Here is a 17,481-nt window from a genome sequence, read left to right on the forward strand (position 1 = left end):
GGTAACAAAGGTTCAGTCGACCTGAGTTGGGATCTAGATCTATAGTGATCTGATAAGAGATCAAAAATCCCACCGTAGCACAGCCATATAAAGCTGCAGATATACTTCAATCCTGTGCACTCTTCAAAGAGAGTAGTAACATGCCCCCAGTTTGCCCTGTGTAACCTCCATGTGGGTGCCATGTAGCTTTTGTGTTATACTCCATCTGTTTCTCTAAGGCCCTGTTGCTTCCTAGGAGGTTCTTTCTTGATCTCTCTAGTGTTATTTGGACTCAGCTGCTATGATGTGTTGTTAGTCATCTTACAGACTTGGTTGCATGGGGGCGTGGCCTTTGGTGAAAGGTCTAGCTTGTTGGGTCTGTTGCTCGGATATGAATTTACCTTAAGAAATGAAGATTAGAGGCATTTGGCAAACAGGAACAAGTTGGTTTATTTAAATGCAGCGGCCTGGAGGGTATCAACAGAGTGGCGTCTGAAGAAAGTCTCTTGATGTACCAAAGTTTTAACAACTTCAAATATTTTGTTCAATTTCGTATCATCAAAGATCAAAACACTTTTTGTATTTTCATATTAAATTGATTATGAGAATGATGAGGAATGTATGCTTGTTTGTATGAGTATGTCTGATGAATGTTACACATATGGATTTTATTTTATTTCTGAATTGGAATAGAACAGGATATTGTTCATTATTGATTAAACAGATCTCCCTATTTTTGTTTCAATAAGATCATTTAGTTGTGTTGTTTATTGTGAACGCAATTTGATTTTATATTTACTTGCCTAAGATTTACTTTGAAACTCAGTGGCTGACAATATATACAGTTTGTGAGGTACAATAAACCCATCTTACATTCTTAGAAAAGCATCTTATTCATAAACAACAAGTACAAACATCTGATAAAGGGGACACAGGTGACTCTCGACCTCCGGGAAAGCTAGTGTGGGCCATTGTGTATGTCCAGATGTCTCGCGTGGGAAGTGCGTAATCACTACATGTGGTGTGCATGCTGTGTCCTGATTAGCTGAGTGTTCCTAACTTTATGTGGCATCGGAATATGCGGTATTTTGGGAACGCGCGCCTTTGGCCAAACGTATTTTATTGAGGCAAATTTCCTCTGAACTATTTGTGATTTAACAGCCTATCTGTAGGATCGATCAGGGTTTTCCCTGGGTGCGCGTTTGTCTTTGGACTAAGTGTAACCCCCACCTGCGACCTGTCAATCTCTAAGGTTGGGATTGGGTTGCAGGGCCTGTCTGGCTCAGAGTTAATGGGGAGGTCACCCGGGGTGAATCTGACAGAAATGACACAAACTTATCGTAACAGGTACAACTAATATGGAGGTCAGTGATATAATGTTTACCAACATCCTCAGTATTGTGCGCACAGTTGTCCTAGCGTACATCAACATTGTCTTTACTGATATTGACATTGTTATGCCTGCACAGTTTATGGCATAAATTGACACTTTTTCTACTGGTATTGACACTGTTATTAGTGCACGGTTTATGGCATAAATTGACACTTTTTCTACTGGTATGGACATTGTTATGTGGGCACAGTTTATGGCGTACATCAACATCTAATTTATTGATATTGCCGTTGTCGGGCCTGCATATATCATAGTGTGTGGTTACATTGTATTCACAGATATTTACAGGTTATGTAGACAGTTTTAGATTTGGTCACTCCTATAGGCAGACATTTATAAGGGTTTTGGGGTTCTTTGAGTCACAACATTGGGTGAATTTCTCCTTCTCGTACCATTGGGTTTTGTCCAGATGGGAGCGACGGAACCCAGAACTGGGACGAGTAAGAGTAGGTTTCAGCATATTGAGAACTACCGATAAATAATTACACATTCTCTACAAAGAGCTTTGTTTATTATCCAAATATTGCAGTGCCACATGGAAGAGCTTGCTATTAAAAACAACATTTTTTGCACCTCCTTTGTGCACCAATAACTGGATAGAACATACTCCAGTTTCAATGAAACTGCTGTTCTTGTGACTGACTGGCTATTTCTCCTGTAGTTGGGTTTGTATGTATTTGATGTAACACTCCGATTACAGGTTCATAAATCCTATAACTTCAATTGCATGCGATAGTAAACAAGCAGGAATGTTAGAAAGATTTGTGACATAGTTAGGGCTCTGCCATCACCAATGATAACCCCACTTCCATTCTGAGTTAAGCACTAGTAGAGAGGCGTTAAAGGCCAGTCTCTAGCCCCAAAACGTCCATGCAGTATGTTATCTTTGAAAATGACCCAAACATAATGAGCTTTTCTAAAAAAATCTTACGACAAATAATTCATTCATTGCGAGTAATTATGTTTAATGTCAGAAGAAATGTATTTAATTTATCTTTATTAACATGTTCATGTAATTTACTATCCTAAGTTTCATTAATAGGGATGGCTTCTTACTTTTGATTAATGTATTTGGTGATGTCTCTGCATCGACTAAAGCCTGTGGTTGGGAGATATATTACTCTTTAGATTTTACAATTTCAATATAAAAATATAGAACTAGGCCTATTTATCTTTAATTATAAATCACGGTAGCCAGAAATAAAACCGGAGCTTGAATAGGATCTATGCGGCCAGTTGACAGGACACACTAATCGTCCCAGCTACTGCCTGCCCCCCCTACATCAACGTGTTGTGACTCCTGACTCCAGCAAGGATGCAGATGGCTACTAATCTGTCTTCTGAGGGTCACGTGACCCGAATAGGCAATATGACAATTTACAGCTGGAAGGGTCGTCCGGACATTTCACTCTATACCCCGCTCTTCCTTCCGCAGAGCCCTTACAGCTGGCCAGCACTGCTTGTGGCTCACAGGCCTGCACATCACAAACGAGCACACCCACCAAATGCTGCATCAGCCCACAGCCTTACTGACAAGAGCACACCCACCCCAGCTTCATCTCACATCATTCTTGTCACTTATTCTGATCAATGACTGCACCTCCTTCAAACACACAACAAGCACTGCTGACCTCATAACCAATAACAACATAAAGTCACTAATCTTCGGAAAAACACGACTGACATCCACCTCGTTTCACATATTTGATAAAAAACACCTGGATGATTACACACCTTCCCATTGTCAATAAAAAAGATATGCTCACTTGCAGTATTCATCTTTAAAACCACTAGGTAATGTAACTTCGTCCCAGCCCACATGGAATTTTTGGAATGTGCCTCCAGCGCGTGACACAGTCCGCAGAGACGTTTTAAGGAATGGGCAAAGTGGGCATTTGCCCAGGTTCCCCCCCCCCCCCCCCCCCCCCCCCACCCCCAAAGGACCCCAGGCAAAGTGAACTTTTTTTTCTAACTCACTCCTGTGTACTTTTGTATCTTAACCTTTAATTTAACTCAGTATTATTAGGCTACATAGGGCTCTAATTAGCAAGAACTAATAAAATTAGACATTGTTCCCAGGGGCTTCCCACATATTTATTGACGAGGCAGCCAAAATCCTTAAAACAACACTGGAGACAGGCCAAAAGTCCAGAAGCGTTGCTGCTCCACGCTTCCTTCTTGATTCTCCCTGTTTGCATTAGGGCCAAGCCCCAGGTTCTGCAGCACCATCTCATCTCTTGCACCTCATACACTGATAGTGGTACTCACACCAGTGAATACTTTTTTTTCACGCAGCCACCAAATGACGATGCACACAAGAAAACATGATCAGTCGTCAGAGGTAGTAAGCGCTATATAAATGCAATTATAATTACGTAACTTCAACACTATTCTAGACATAAATGGCTTCCACTTTAGCTTGCATTCAATTCAAGAATCTCTGCAAAATTATTAAAGCAGTCAACACCAAAGGGTTCACTTTGTTTGCAGAAAACCACGCACACTGTGATGGCTGCAAAAAAACAGAGCATCGCCCTTGCTAGATTAGTAAAACAGAAAAAGCAAAAGGAAATAAACAAGAAGGTCCTGAAACAACAGAGACCAAACACCCATCACTGGTAATTCAGGAAATAGCAAAAGACTCGATTTCAGACAGCACTTAGTAATTCCAGTTTACACTTAACTTTCCTATACTCCTTGCTTCCTACTGGCATACCTACCATAATACAAGCATGACATACATCAATGACTTGCATGTCATTAACTCCTTCGCTGCGGCGGCTATTCCGCCGCAGCGCTAAGGGGGTGGGGCACCCGCGCGGCGGCTCCATACTAGTGATGGAACCGCTCCGTCACGGCTCGCGGGCGAGCTGTGCTTGTGACGGAACGGTTCCGTCACGAACCCGCCCGCCCATTAAAGCGCCAGCGCAGGCGCGAAATCAGCGCCGCGCAGGCGCGGCGAGCGGGCCATGACGGAACCGTTCCGTCACAAGCACAGCTCACCCGTGGCTTGTGACGGAGCGGTTCTGTCACAAGCATGGGAGGGGTTAAAACGAGACAACTCAAAATTAGCAAGTTTGCTACTCTTTTAGGATAACTCTTTACTATATAAATACAGCTTATTAAATAAAACAGTCTATTTAAAAATATATAGCTTCGTCCTCCATTTAAGAAATTTTCTTATATATGCTTAACTTGGATCTCACATTCCATGGTAATTTTCATGTGATTCTCAACCACAAACTTGCAAAATCTGCATCAATCGCTGAGAGTACTACATTAATTGGTCAGCTGAATGTCTCTTGTGTTTTACTGTGTCCAAAGGGTTGTTCATAAATTTGCAACAAATCATCAACTTTACTCCGCATCGTTTTCTGCTGTCCGATATAAGGAATGTTTCTTGTAGTCCGATAACAAGGGGTCCTGAAATATTTTCCTCAAAGGATCCCTTAAGTGTTGTGTTGTTAAAAGCTGTCAGTAGCAGCATTGAGTGCTCCTTGTAAGCAGTCTGTAAGATCATTTGTATTGATCTACAAAGACCGGCATCTGTCACCAACAACACCCATTTCCCCATGAGTAGGCTATCATTTCACAATGCACCAATATCGTCCTCCACTTTCTTTCATACTCTGTCTTAAGCAGATCTTTACCTTTATCGACGTAGTTTTGTGCAGCTACTTAAGAATGCAAATACATGGGAAGCATTCATGAAGACATAATCCCTTGTCCCATTCTATCCAAATAGCATCTGATAGAGACATCTAGCCGCAGATGCCTTTCCTTTTGAATAGATACCCAAGCAATACCATTCCCGGCGGAGGGACTGTGGACAAGTTAGAACAGGAAGTGTTGCAGGACAGAGCTGCCAAAAAGACCGACCCTGCGGACTTGACTGTTCAGGCAACAGTGCTTAGTGAGCGTCTGCAGAGACGGCCATGTTGCTGCCTGACAAATGTCGCAGGCTGGGACACCACATTGCAATGCCGTGATAGCAGCCTTAGTTCTGGTAGAATGAGCCCTTAAGCCTTCAAGAGGCTGCTATTTGTCCAGAACGTAGCAGATTTTTGTACAAAAGACGACTCGAGAGATAGGCCTTTTCTGCACCACACCACACTTCTCTGCTTCGACGTACCCCACAAAGAGCTGGTCACCCACCTGGAACTCTATTGTACGGTCAAAGTAGAACGACAATGTTCTTTTTGAGTCCAGACTATGAGTCACTCCACTTCTTTAGAGGGATGCGAGGAGCATAGAAAGTGGGCATGGTGACAAATTGCCCAACATGGAATGGTGTAACCACTTTCGGTAAGAAAAAGGCCCTAGTGTGCAGCACCAACTTGTCAGGGAAGGAGATTTGGATGACAGAGCCTGCAATTCGCTCACCTTCCTTGCAGATGTTATAGCCACAAAAAGGCTGTTTTGATGACTTTATAAATAAATAAATAAATAAATAAATAAGCAGCCAGAGGGTGCTGTTGGGAAAGGGTTCAAATTAAGCACACTTCAGGAAGGCGAAAACCAAATTAAGTTCCCACTGAGACATGATGAAAGGGGCAGGTGGAAACATATGTACAAGCCCCTTGAGAAATCTATTTACAATACAGGATTTAACTAGGGAGGGTTAGTCTGAGAGCCTCACAAATGCATACAGGGTTGAAAGCTACCCCTTGCAAGTGCTCGGAGCAGAGCTCTGCTGGGCAAGGGTCAGAATAAGGAGTAAGACCTACAAATTTGTTCCATCAGCAGGAATATATGGTCTTGGTGGAGGGCCACCTGGCTGCCAAAATAACAATGCAAACTTTGGGAGGAAGGTTGAATGCTATCAACTGCCGCTGCTCAATCTCCACGCAATAAGGCTTAGAGTGTGCAGGTTCAGGTGGAGGACCCTCCCCTGTTGCTCCGACAGAAGATTCTCCCAAAGGGGCAGCCTGATCAGAGGATCAATGCTCAATTGAAAAAGCTTGGGATACCAGTCTCTCCGTGCCCAGTCCAGAGCCACAAGAATGACTTGGGCCCAGTCGCTCCTGATTTTCTTGAACACTGTGGACAGTGAGGTATGGTCAGAAAGGCATAAAGGGGGCTTGAGCTCCATTCGAGATAAAAAGTGTCCCAGAGCGAGCAAACCTGCTGGCATTGTGCTTTCTTGGTGGAGGCAAACAGACCTAAACAAGGCTCATCCCACTGTTGAATGAGACCATTCGCCATCTCCAGATGGAGATGCCATTTGTGATCTGCTAGAGAACCTGCCAGCTGTTGAACCCCCAGGGTTGTCTGTAAACACTTGAAACCAGTTTTTCTTTAGTGAAGGAAGAAAGGGATTTAATGCTAACAAATTGCACAGAGCTCCAGCAAGTTGATGTGGAGTCCGGATTTCGCTGGAGACCAGAGTCCTCTGATCCCCACCTCTCCTGGATGGCCGCCCCATTCCAGGAGTGACGCATCTGTCACTATTGTATGATCTAGTTGGGAAGGGAGAGGGGTCTGTCTCTGACCCAATCGCGGAAGGTCAGCCACCACTGCGGGTCTTGTGCAGTTCCCTCAGAGATCTGAATCATGTCGGAGAGATTCTCCTGATGCTGCGCCTACTGCAACTTCAGGTCCCACTGCAAAGCCCGCATATGCCATCTGGCATGAGTTACAAGCAGGATGCAGGAGGCCATGAAGCCCAAAAGCCTCAGTGTCATTCTCATCAAAATCTAGGATAGAGGCTGAAACATCGGTCACAGCCTGAATATCCTGAACCCACCCTTTGGGAGGATAAGCCCAAAACTGCACGGTGTCCAGAACAGCTCTGATGAAAGGGAGCATCTAAGAGGGAGTGAGGTGTGACGTTGGCACGCCGATAGTGAACTCCAGCGAATGCAGAAGGTTCACCTTAGTCTAGAGGAGGAAGAAGACAGCCTGGGGCAAAAGCGTCCTTCATCAACCAGTCGTCAACATAGGGGAAGACTGGTACCCCTGATCTGTGAGGATGGACTGCGACCATCACCTAGGTGAACACCCGAGGGGCGCTGGTAAGGTCAATGGAGAGCACAGGTAAATGAAAATGTTTATGGCCTACCATAAACTGCAGACAGCGTCAGTGGGCGGGAATGTGAAAATAAGAGTCCTGCAAGTGCAACGCGACCTTCCAGTCTCCTGTGTCTAGGGCAGACAAACCCTGAGCGAACATCTGGAACTTTTCCTTTTTGAGGAAGGAGTTTAGGATTTGGAGATCAAGGATAGGATGAAGGCCCTTGTCCTTTTTTGGGACCAGAAAGTAGCGAGAATAACAACCACAGCCTATTTCTGCCGCCGGAAGCTTCTCTATGGCTCCCTTCGTCAAGAGAGTAATGACTTTCTCCTGAAGCAAAGTCAGATGATCCTCTGTCAGCTGGTCACAAGATGAAGGCATGGAGGGAAGGGTAGTCTCTAAGGGAAGGGAGTAACCCCTTCGGATTCTCTCAAGAACCTACCTGTTGACGTGATGTTTTGTCAGTGGTGGAGGTGATGGCTGATCCTGCTGCCAACCCGTCGCCCAGGATCTTGAAGGGCCAAACAAGGAGGGTTTGGAGGCTGAGGGGGGCAGGGACGGTGATAGACTGATCTGACCTCTGGCTGCCCGACCCATGGGGTTGGAACGAGCCATGTCCACAGCCGTGCAGAGGTTGCTGAACGTGCGCTCCCTTGTGACTGGCGTATGGCTGGCATGACTGAATACCAATGGAGCCTCCTCTGAGCCTGTGAGAGCCGAAGGCATGCCAGCAGGGTCAGGCCGCCCAAATGTGAGGCACATGGCGTCATAAAATTCCATGATTGAGCGGGGGTCACTCTGGCACCTGGGAAGGCAAGGAAGCACAGATCTAACCTAGGCGCAGGTTCCGCCGAATGAGGCTTAGAACATCAAGACTCCTCGACCACGTAAGCCGCCCGACAGGGAGAAGTCAAAGCACTCTTTGACTTCTTGTGCTTTTTATTATGTTTAAATCTTTTTAACAACATTTTGTTTTAGCATTTTGCACAGTTTTAGGGAAAGAATCCCATTTGCATACAGTGTGTATGAGGCAGCGTTAGTCAATAGAACAGATAAAAATACAACAGTAATCAATGTATGACTGTTGAGTTACATGGTAGTCCATTGCGAGAGTCCAAGGATCTCGCTCTCTGGTAAAAAAGGGGGTATCTAGTCCCAAAAACCACATCGCCAGAATATGTAAACAAAGCTAGAACATGGTGCGTTATGCATCAACCTTGGATAGAGGGTACCACATAATGAGGACAACATAAGATAATGAGGGGTAAGAGGAGTCACCTGAGACCTGCTTCTGTACCTAGTAGAGCCCGGGTGGGGGGGAGGCAGAGAAGAGGACTAGAGTTTGCCAGATCCCGTGACAAGGACATACTTCTTGTGCTTTTTATGCTTCTTACCTGACCAACTCGAAGACTTTTAGTGGGAGGAAGACGACATAGGGCTTTCGGAGTGGTGCCCAGACCTACCTCTCGACTGGGAATGATCCCTCAAAACTTTCAGAGCCATGGCCCGGCAGTTGGAGAATTACTACGAATCATGGTCGCACTCCAGGCACGAAAGGTACATCAGGTGTGGATCCATTACCGACAGAGCGGTGACAGACTATACTGTTGCCTAAAAAGCACAGGCTTTGAGCTTTCTCCAAGGGAACCACTGTGTTGTAATGTATGTATCCAAGTTCCTAGCAATACCAGGTGTCCCTGTATTTCGTTTGAAGTATAGTAATGAATTAAATTGTTGTGCCTGTAAAATTGTTTTCACAGCTCAGAATGTAGAAATCACTTTTATAAAATCTGCATTTCGTTTGATATGATAAAACCATATCTAGAGATGAAAATCAGTTTCATTCCTTTGTTGCTGGAATTGTAACATTAATTTGAAACTTACTCATGGTGGCATGATTGCCACAGAGGTTGCCCCATTACCACATTGTGCTGTAACTTTTACACCCTCACATGGGGGAAAAGCAAAGAGGGACTGGGGCTCCAAATGCACACTGCCAGGCTGTCCTACAGATGTGAGGCAGTTAACAAAGAAAAGCAAATACATGAGGAATAATGAAATGTCAAAATCAAAAAATGGGAGTACTATATATCTTTTTTTTGTATTACAGCAAAAAGTGTCTCTATAGACTGACGTGGCTGGAAGTGAGGTGGCCAATACCCAAGCGATGGGTCTGGTGTAGTAGGTAACGCCAAAAAGTAAATTCTTTCACATATATGAACCACATTTAAGGTTAGTGACTTGGACATTGGGCTTGAATGAAAAACAGAGGTCGCAAAATAAGATAAAAAAAGGGAGCAATGAGGGGCACCTGATCCCACTATTATACACCAAACAGCCTTGAATAAAATTCAATTACAGTCATTTCTTGAAAGGAAAAATGTATTACTTCTAAACTAAAAGAAAATCACCAACAATGTACACAGTCGCTATGTTTTTGTGTTTTCATAGGCATTCTACCAAAAGATCGTTCATTTAGACATTACCATATTTAAACAGGATAGCTAATTAAGACCAAGGACATAAAACCCAACTTTAGGACCGGCAATATCTGCGATATGCTAACATTTTCAATAAATCATTTTTAATGTACTTATCTTGTCACTGATGCAAAATGCATGATCTGCAAATTATTTATATGCTATGTGATATTTGATAACTGAACTAATGAGCTGTAAAGCTCTTGCAGAAAAGAAAACACTGTATAAATTAAACATTTGCAGACTATTTTCTGCTTATCTTATCAACATTCATTTAGATGTGGAAGGGGCTTACATGCAGAAAAAAAACAATGTCACACTGGGCAAATACTTCTGAAAACAGCTCGTTCTGCACTTAATGACTTAAGAAAAAGCATCGCATATAGAGCTTCTTGAATTATATTTTGTTTACGTCTTAACCCTATAGCAGTCTTATGAAGATTTAACTCCCCCCCGTTAAAGCATCACTGTTTTGGACCTGGAAGATAATTCTACAGTCAATAGTGAAGGATGTTTATGTAAGTCACCTGCCGAGCAACATCTGGTGCTAAAGGCCGTTGTAATTCAAAGAGGTTTGCTTGACTTTCGATTGAAGGCTGGGAGTCAATTTTGGTACCCTGCCTGGCTTTCCACAGAGAATAATTCCCAAACTGGTACTGTACGCCAGCCTTTGTCATACATTTGAAACTTGATTGGTGGCTACATATTCAATGTGCTATTGGGACTTAACTGTTGAGGATTATTACTGTAAGGAGCGGATACACACACACCAGGTTTCAAAGATAGCCACAAACTATTTGAACAAGCTCAATGTATTTTTCTAGTATGCAAATCCATCTTATGTGGCTATCCCAAAAAGCTGAAATTAAAAAGGTCCCGCCTCGCGCTATCTTAAACATACCTGATGTAAGAAACACAACCTACCCTAATTTAAGGAGCCTAAATCCAGATTATTTGGCACTTCTGTGTTTGGGCTAAGAAAACCCTTTGTGTTCAAAATGCATGTGAGGGACATTTTGCGCTTGTAACTAACAAACTAGCTATGGTGACTCGAGTTTCAGCATGGAGGTCTCTCTCTGCCTTCCGTTACTACTCTAAATTCCTATGAAGTACTGAAAATAAAAGAACAAACAGCATACAAAGTAATATGCCCAGAAATTGAGCTTCTCTACCTTTGATTCACTGAACGATGCCATGAGATTTTAGTAGGATGCAGCCAACGAGTTTTAGGTCACTATGCTGTTAAACATGGCCCGTGCAGGTAAGCGTGTTGGGGCAGTGGGGCCCAGTGGAGCGGGATTTCGACAGATGACGAGGGGAAATTACACACACACACAACCCGACCCTACTGCTCTTACCTGCATGGGCCGCTGCTGTCCGCTTGTTGAGGTGCAGCTTATGATTGCCAACATTTAGGCTTAGGAAGTTCACAATCAAGACCAGTGTCCCCTCAGATAGTGATATAAGGGCCCATTGAGACTGGTGGCAGTCGTGGAACTTAAGAATCCTATTGGTACCTCAGAAGAGAAGGATATGTTCCTTCAGGAGTCTACCACAGTGGGAACCCTGCCAGCTCCAGGACTAGCAGAACACCATCTCTTGATTTGCCCTGCTTCCCTGAAGGGGGATACCACATGCCTCGATGCCTGGGATATGTATGAGGGGTGAAGCGGACTTGGTAGGTGCAGCTTCACACTCCGCTCGATCTGGGACCTGTTTGGTTTCACTCCTCCTTTTCTTGTGTCCAGGATGTGCAAATGGCGATTGCCTGGTACCAGGTGCATTTAGGTGTGCGAGGGCTTCGATCATTTCACAACCAGCCGAAAAAGGCTAAACTATGTATGCTGTCACTTCTGACCCACTCTTTCAAACTCATCTGGGCACATGTGTACCACTAAAGAAAGGGGTAGGAATTCTCTAGATAGCATAAGTATTCCTCCATCCCTAGGCTGAAGTGTCCGTATTCACACTTATATACCAGGAATGTCATAGAATGGTCTCATAGTGCCTCTACCAAGATAGGGGATCCAGCCCCCAAACTGTCTGGCAAACCGTCTGGATACAGTGGTGCCCTCTAGGGAATACTCTTTGTGTGCTAAGGAATTTGAGTCAACACTTGAGGAACAACGAATTCCGGCGCTGTATTTGAAACTATTTAATAAGTGGTTACAGGACATGTACTACAAAAAAGACTCTTTATAGTGGGTTTAAACCTTTTTTTTTTTTATAATCCACCCATTTTTAACCGAACTTGCTTGGGTAATAATATCTTTATGCACGTCTCTTTTGTTCTTTAAGGCCAGTAAGCAAGAAAAATTATCCAACCTCTACCCATGGTACCAACAGAAACAGGCTTTTTTTCTTTAATAGAAAAATATGATTAGCCTCTGTAGAGTCCTTACTGATTGGGTTTTGCGAGAATCTGACTCTTGGCTATTCTAGTTTCCCCTGCACTTTCCCCCTAACTGTTTGCCATGTCGATTTCTGACGCTTGCATTGGAAAATCTCTTTTAGGGAGTGTGTATCCGTGGACTCAATTGCACACTGAGAGAATATATCACTAGTTCCGATTCATGTTTTATTAGCAATTGAGACCTCTGGCACAGACCACCAAACTCTAAACATCACAAATCTCTCACTGCTACAATATGGGAGAAAATCAGCGACACATTTAATATCGGTAGTAAGCTGCTGGGACCGAAGGCATATATATAAATCCGTCTCTCCAATAATATGGTAAATACTGTAACCAACACTCATTTGTCACAGGTCTAACTTTTAAGAGCCTGCAAGTAAATTCATCATACATGAACAGATATTAAGAAATAGTCCCTTCTTCTGTTCAGGTTCTAAATTAGCGACTTACCTCTGAATGTTTTAATTTCAAGGTTTTATGCATTTCTCTAAAACGACTGTACCGCCTAAATACTGTCCATGTTTCTTCTAGTACTGTTATCTATGAATGAAAAGATATTGCCAGTAATTAGAAAGAAAACGATTCATAATGTGTTTCATTATGCAAAATAAGTACAGTTAGAACAAACATCCTTAACTTCATCCCATTATGCTCTTCACTTTACGTTCCTCCTTGTCCACCGGGCAAATTATCCCTCCCCTGCACCACTCAAACTAGATCAACTATCCGTCAACCACAATCAGAGTACCCAAAGCAATATTGCCACAAAACACTCTAACCACATCAATCCTCTCATCCTATAACTGCTCCACACAAAGCACTTTGCTAAGTCCTCAAACACAATTACCATAGCTCCTCTAGCACAAGTACAACACACCCACACTCATCGCATAACAAACAGCACACGTTCATCTCTCCCAAAACACTTGCCATACCCACTCCGTCCTCCACTGCAAATCCCCACTTATTTGGCTTGCATAACTCCACAAGCACACTCATTGCAACACCTTATTTGTCACTTCACAGTTGCCTATTCATGCATCTTCGGGAAGCACACAATCTACCCTGCTCAGTTCTGAATCATCATTACCCCAGGTACAACAAAACAACCAATAATCTCTTCCAAACATATTCCTTGCATACAATACTAATCCTTGTCCACCACGGTAGTCTAAATTGCCCCTTGGAATCTAAAACGCCCACTTCCAGACAAACCCCAGCAGACACTCACCACCAGCTACAATCTTTTCTCACCCGCCTTGGTACAAGACACAATTATAGGAGACACAACTTCCCATCTGAAAATCAATGATGGTTACTCTGTACAACCACTGCATAGATTTTCAGAAACTCCTACTCACAAACCACATAGACCTTCTATTGATCATATAATAATGTGACTCATCTAACCAAGTTCTCAAGTAAAAATAAATCAATTCCACACCCATGCAAAATAGTCATGGAAAAAAAAGCTGCAAACACATTGTTTCCTTTGAGAGGATGGGTTGGGTTGGGCCAATCAGCGCTCATTTTTGGGGACTAGCAGTTATTTTTTCTCATAAGACTCACCCAGGGCACCAGGGAAAAAAAACACAAAAAGGAGAAAGAGTCTGATAAAGATGGGCAAAAAAACAGTAACAAATACAGAAAACAAGGATGTAAAACAACCAGGAAGATGTGCGGTAAAGAGGCATGGAGAGTCTGGTAGTGGATTAAAGAAGCATAAGGTGGCATCAGACTTGGTATTGGCACCCCTTGTATTTGACAACTCCGGCCGCTGAGTTCTGAGCAAAACTTTGGGCCGCAGCACTTATTGCTTTACAAATTAAGCATTGAACAGACAGTAGAGTTAAAATGTCCCAAGAAATGATCAAGATAAAAAAGATCATCTTTCCACATATGAAGCGATCACTCTCCCAGTCGAGCTCTCTGGAATGCAGATCTTCCTCCACATCTACAGGCCAGCAAGACCTCATATAAAATTTCCAGAGTGCATGGCTGACAAATAGAAAAGCTATGCCTTGCCATCCTGGGGAACTCAAACTTGGCTTGAGTATCCCAAAACACCCTCCACCAAAGAACTTGCAAACAAGAGATTCTCCATCTGTAAATCCACACATCATAGTACACTGCAAAACCTCTAACAAAACATGCATGCCCTTCGGAATCCTTCACACTCACTAACCTAGCACCACTAGACTAGGATCCTGGAAAAGGAGGGAGGCGCAGAGTCGACCCTGACACTCCCGATCCCACGTCGCGCCAGCCGACTGACGGGAAGAAGGCGAAGAGCCCTGGTGCTTCTTCGCCTTCTTCTTGTGGTTAGACTTACCCAAAGATTTCAAAGACTTGGACGAGGTGTGATGGCTCCACGAGCAGTCAAGAGACCTTCCCTTCAAGCGAGATCGGGAGCGACGCGAAGCTAACTGCCGGACCTCCAAGAGCTTTCGGGACCGCTACCGCAAAGACTTTGGATTCATGAGCCGGCAGTCGGGGCATGACTTTGGGTCGGGTCATGCTCCACGCACCAGAGGCACATGAGGTGTGGGTCCGTCACAGACATCAATTTGTGAAAGGCCTCGCAAGACTTGTAGCCGGTCTGAAGATGGGACATCCCTTGTGCGCCAGTGGTCAAAGACTCTAAAAAACAAGTCGACAAAGTCGAAAAAAGCTCGTCATAGAATAACTAAAGGGGGAGCTCACTACGGATGTGCGCTTGGCAGGTGCAGAAAAAGAAAGAACCTACGTCAGCGTGCAGGGGTGGTGTCTAAGTAGGCACTGCAACATCATTTCAACTACCACAATGCCAACAACGGAAGTGGAGGTGACTGACGCCACCTACCGAGAAGCAGTTCCCTTTGGATGAGAAAGGCTAAATCTCACTTGCTATGTCCCAGACAGCGCGACTGTAGCAGCCCACCCAATACACAACATTAAAATAATAAAGCACAATACCAGACAAAGAGAATATTTCTTGATGATAGAATCTTGTCTATTGCTTCTCTGTCTGGTAGAGCAGTGGGGAAAGAGTTTTGATTGGCTTTACTCCTGGAGACCTGAATGATAGGGATCTCAGAAGCAGGATGCTGTACCTGCAAGGTTGGATAACATAGAGCTGATCAGTGTCTTCTTGAAATAGGGTGACTCGTTGACACAGTGGTCAGGGCTCAGAGAAGCAGTCATCACAGTGTCCATCAGGGCATCCTTAAATGGCAGTAATGGCTCCAAAGAAGATGACCCGGGCTGTAAAATATCAGTCACAAGGTTATCCTTAGTTTCCACTGTAGGCAACCATAAATCTAACATTTCTTTGGCACTGCATACTACCACTGTAAAGGAGACACTTTCTTCCTTCAAGGGTCCAAGGATGAATTTAGTTCTGGTAAACTGCCTAAGCCACTTGCACTTAGGAGATCAAGATACAAGCCAGAATCAGTGTAAAGAGCTGGGAGTAAGTGGTCTACCTACTCATCATCATATTTTTTGCAGGGAACTTGGTCAAAGTCTTGGAGATTATCAGAATCAGAGTCAAACAGGGCCTACATCTTCCTGAAATACTGCCTCTGAGGCACAAAAACTGAAGGAGAGTCATTCTCAATCTACTGTTGTGATTTGTTAAGGGAATAGTGCATCCTAGGGCGCTCCCTAGCCAAAGCCGGTTCTTAATTCACAATCAGAGTCCGAGTGGAGTCTGGTACCAGCCCCTCCGGGGTTGGGACCAGGCCTATGCAAGTAGAACCAGCTAAGCCTGTGTCAAGGCAGTCAAATCACAGTTCGGTGTCAGTGGTAGAATGAGCCATGTTCAAATGGGGTTTGTCAGGGACGGGAAGAGCCCGCCGGAGGAAGTCTGAATGGAGGCCCAACAGATCTATGATGTCTGAAGGCACGCCAGAAAGTTCCACCACTAGGCTAAAGAACTGCAGCACAGCCTCCTTGAAGGGCAGAATCTGCTGCAGTGTATAAAGTGGCCTGTGAAACTTGAGGCATACTGGCTTCAAAACTAGAATTGGTTCAGAGTAGGACATCAAAAATAGAGAAGGAGCCATCCAACAATGAGAGCTCTCTCTGGAGTAGGCGTATCCGGCAGGTGGAGAATCACATTAGGACTTATGTTTTCTTTTAGACTTGTCTTTTGACTATGCCTTTGACCTACCCAAGGGGATGGTGAATGTGCAAACAGCCTAGCTAAATGGACAGGGAGAGAACTAGCTTCTTATGTTTGGCTTTTTAGACTTTAGCTTCTTGTTTCCAAAAGGCCTTTTGATGTATCAGGAAGCATTTCTCAAAGGACTTGAATTCATTCTTGGTGGTGAGGCTGCAAAGAATGAAATTGTGAGTCATGTGACTGACAACTGCTTGCGCCAAAAGTTGCACGGTTTTAATCTTTATATTAAGGGTGAAGAATTCAATGAACATTGCAAATAATTTTTTTAGAAAACAACTTTAGTAAAGGAACCAAAAGCAGTAAGAGAACAGGTCAAAATCCATGTCAATGGACACAGAAAAAGAGGAACTTCCTTGAGTATGCAGAGAGGCATCTATATGCAGTTCCCGGTCATCTTGTCCGAGCCAGGGCAGGATCATGATGGAGGGAAATGCTACCACCTGCCGGCATGAAGGAGCTATTGCAAATGTTTACGGATCCTGTCTGGCATCTGGGGTGAATCCAGGATGAGGAATATGCAATCAGAACTATCTATCAGAACATAAGCTGCCATCAAGGTTCATTCTTCTGTAGCTTCACTACATCTTGTAGTAAGATTTAAAATTGGTCTAGGCTCTCTTTAGGAGGTGTATATCACATTGTGGTACCTTGTTGGTCATTCACACTGGGTAAAGTTAGCACCAGAACACAAGTAGAGCTTCAAGTGTGCTTGAGGCTTAAACATAACCAGAAGGAAATGGACAGCATGCTGGCTCAACACTTCAGAAAGCACTTTCAGCGACAATGTGCATAAAAGGTCCTCAGTTCAAACGATGTTCCAAAGCTTAGAATTTGGGCAGATGTACAAAGCATGGTTCAGGCAATCAACTTGGGCCAGGTTTTCCCTCAGCAAAGAAGAATTTGAAAAGGCAAAAGACTCTTCCTATATTCAGGGTCTCAGTGCAACCACCTAGGGCTTAATTGGTGGGAATAATAATAGGGCAGAAATTAGTAGTGGAGAATGGAATTGTTCTTTGTAGGCAGCACACCTTCTGT

The 17,481-nt window shown here is 43.9% G+C and overlaps 1 protein-coding gene across 2 annotated transcripts in view; it reads right to left on the minus strand.

Annotated features, from left to right (window-relative positions):
• KIF16B (kinesin family member 16B) overlaps positions 1-17,481 on the minus strand; it is a 1,618,961-nt gene that overhangs the window by 208,005 nt on the left and 1,393,475 nt on the right. For both annotated transcript variants that reach the window (XR_015296683.1, XM_086927730.1), the window contains exon 24: positions 12,732-12,821. Coding sequence is in view for 1 of the 2 variants with exons in the window: in XM_086927730.1 (XP_086783856.1) it covers positions 12,732-12,821 (90 nt within the window). In the remaining variant the exon portion in view is untranslated. The remainder of the gene's footprint in view (positions 1-12,731; positions 12,822-17,481) is intronic.

The sequence above is a fragment of the Lissotriton vulgaris genome, chromosome 6 (assembly GCF_964263255.1).
Source record: "Lissotriton vulgaris chromosome 6, aLisVul1.2, whole genome shotgun sequence".
Lineage (NCBI taxonomy): Eukaryota > Metazoa > Chordata > Amphibia > Caudata > Salamandridae > Lissotriton > Lissotriton vulgaris.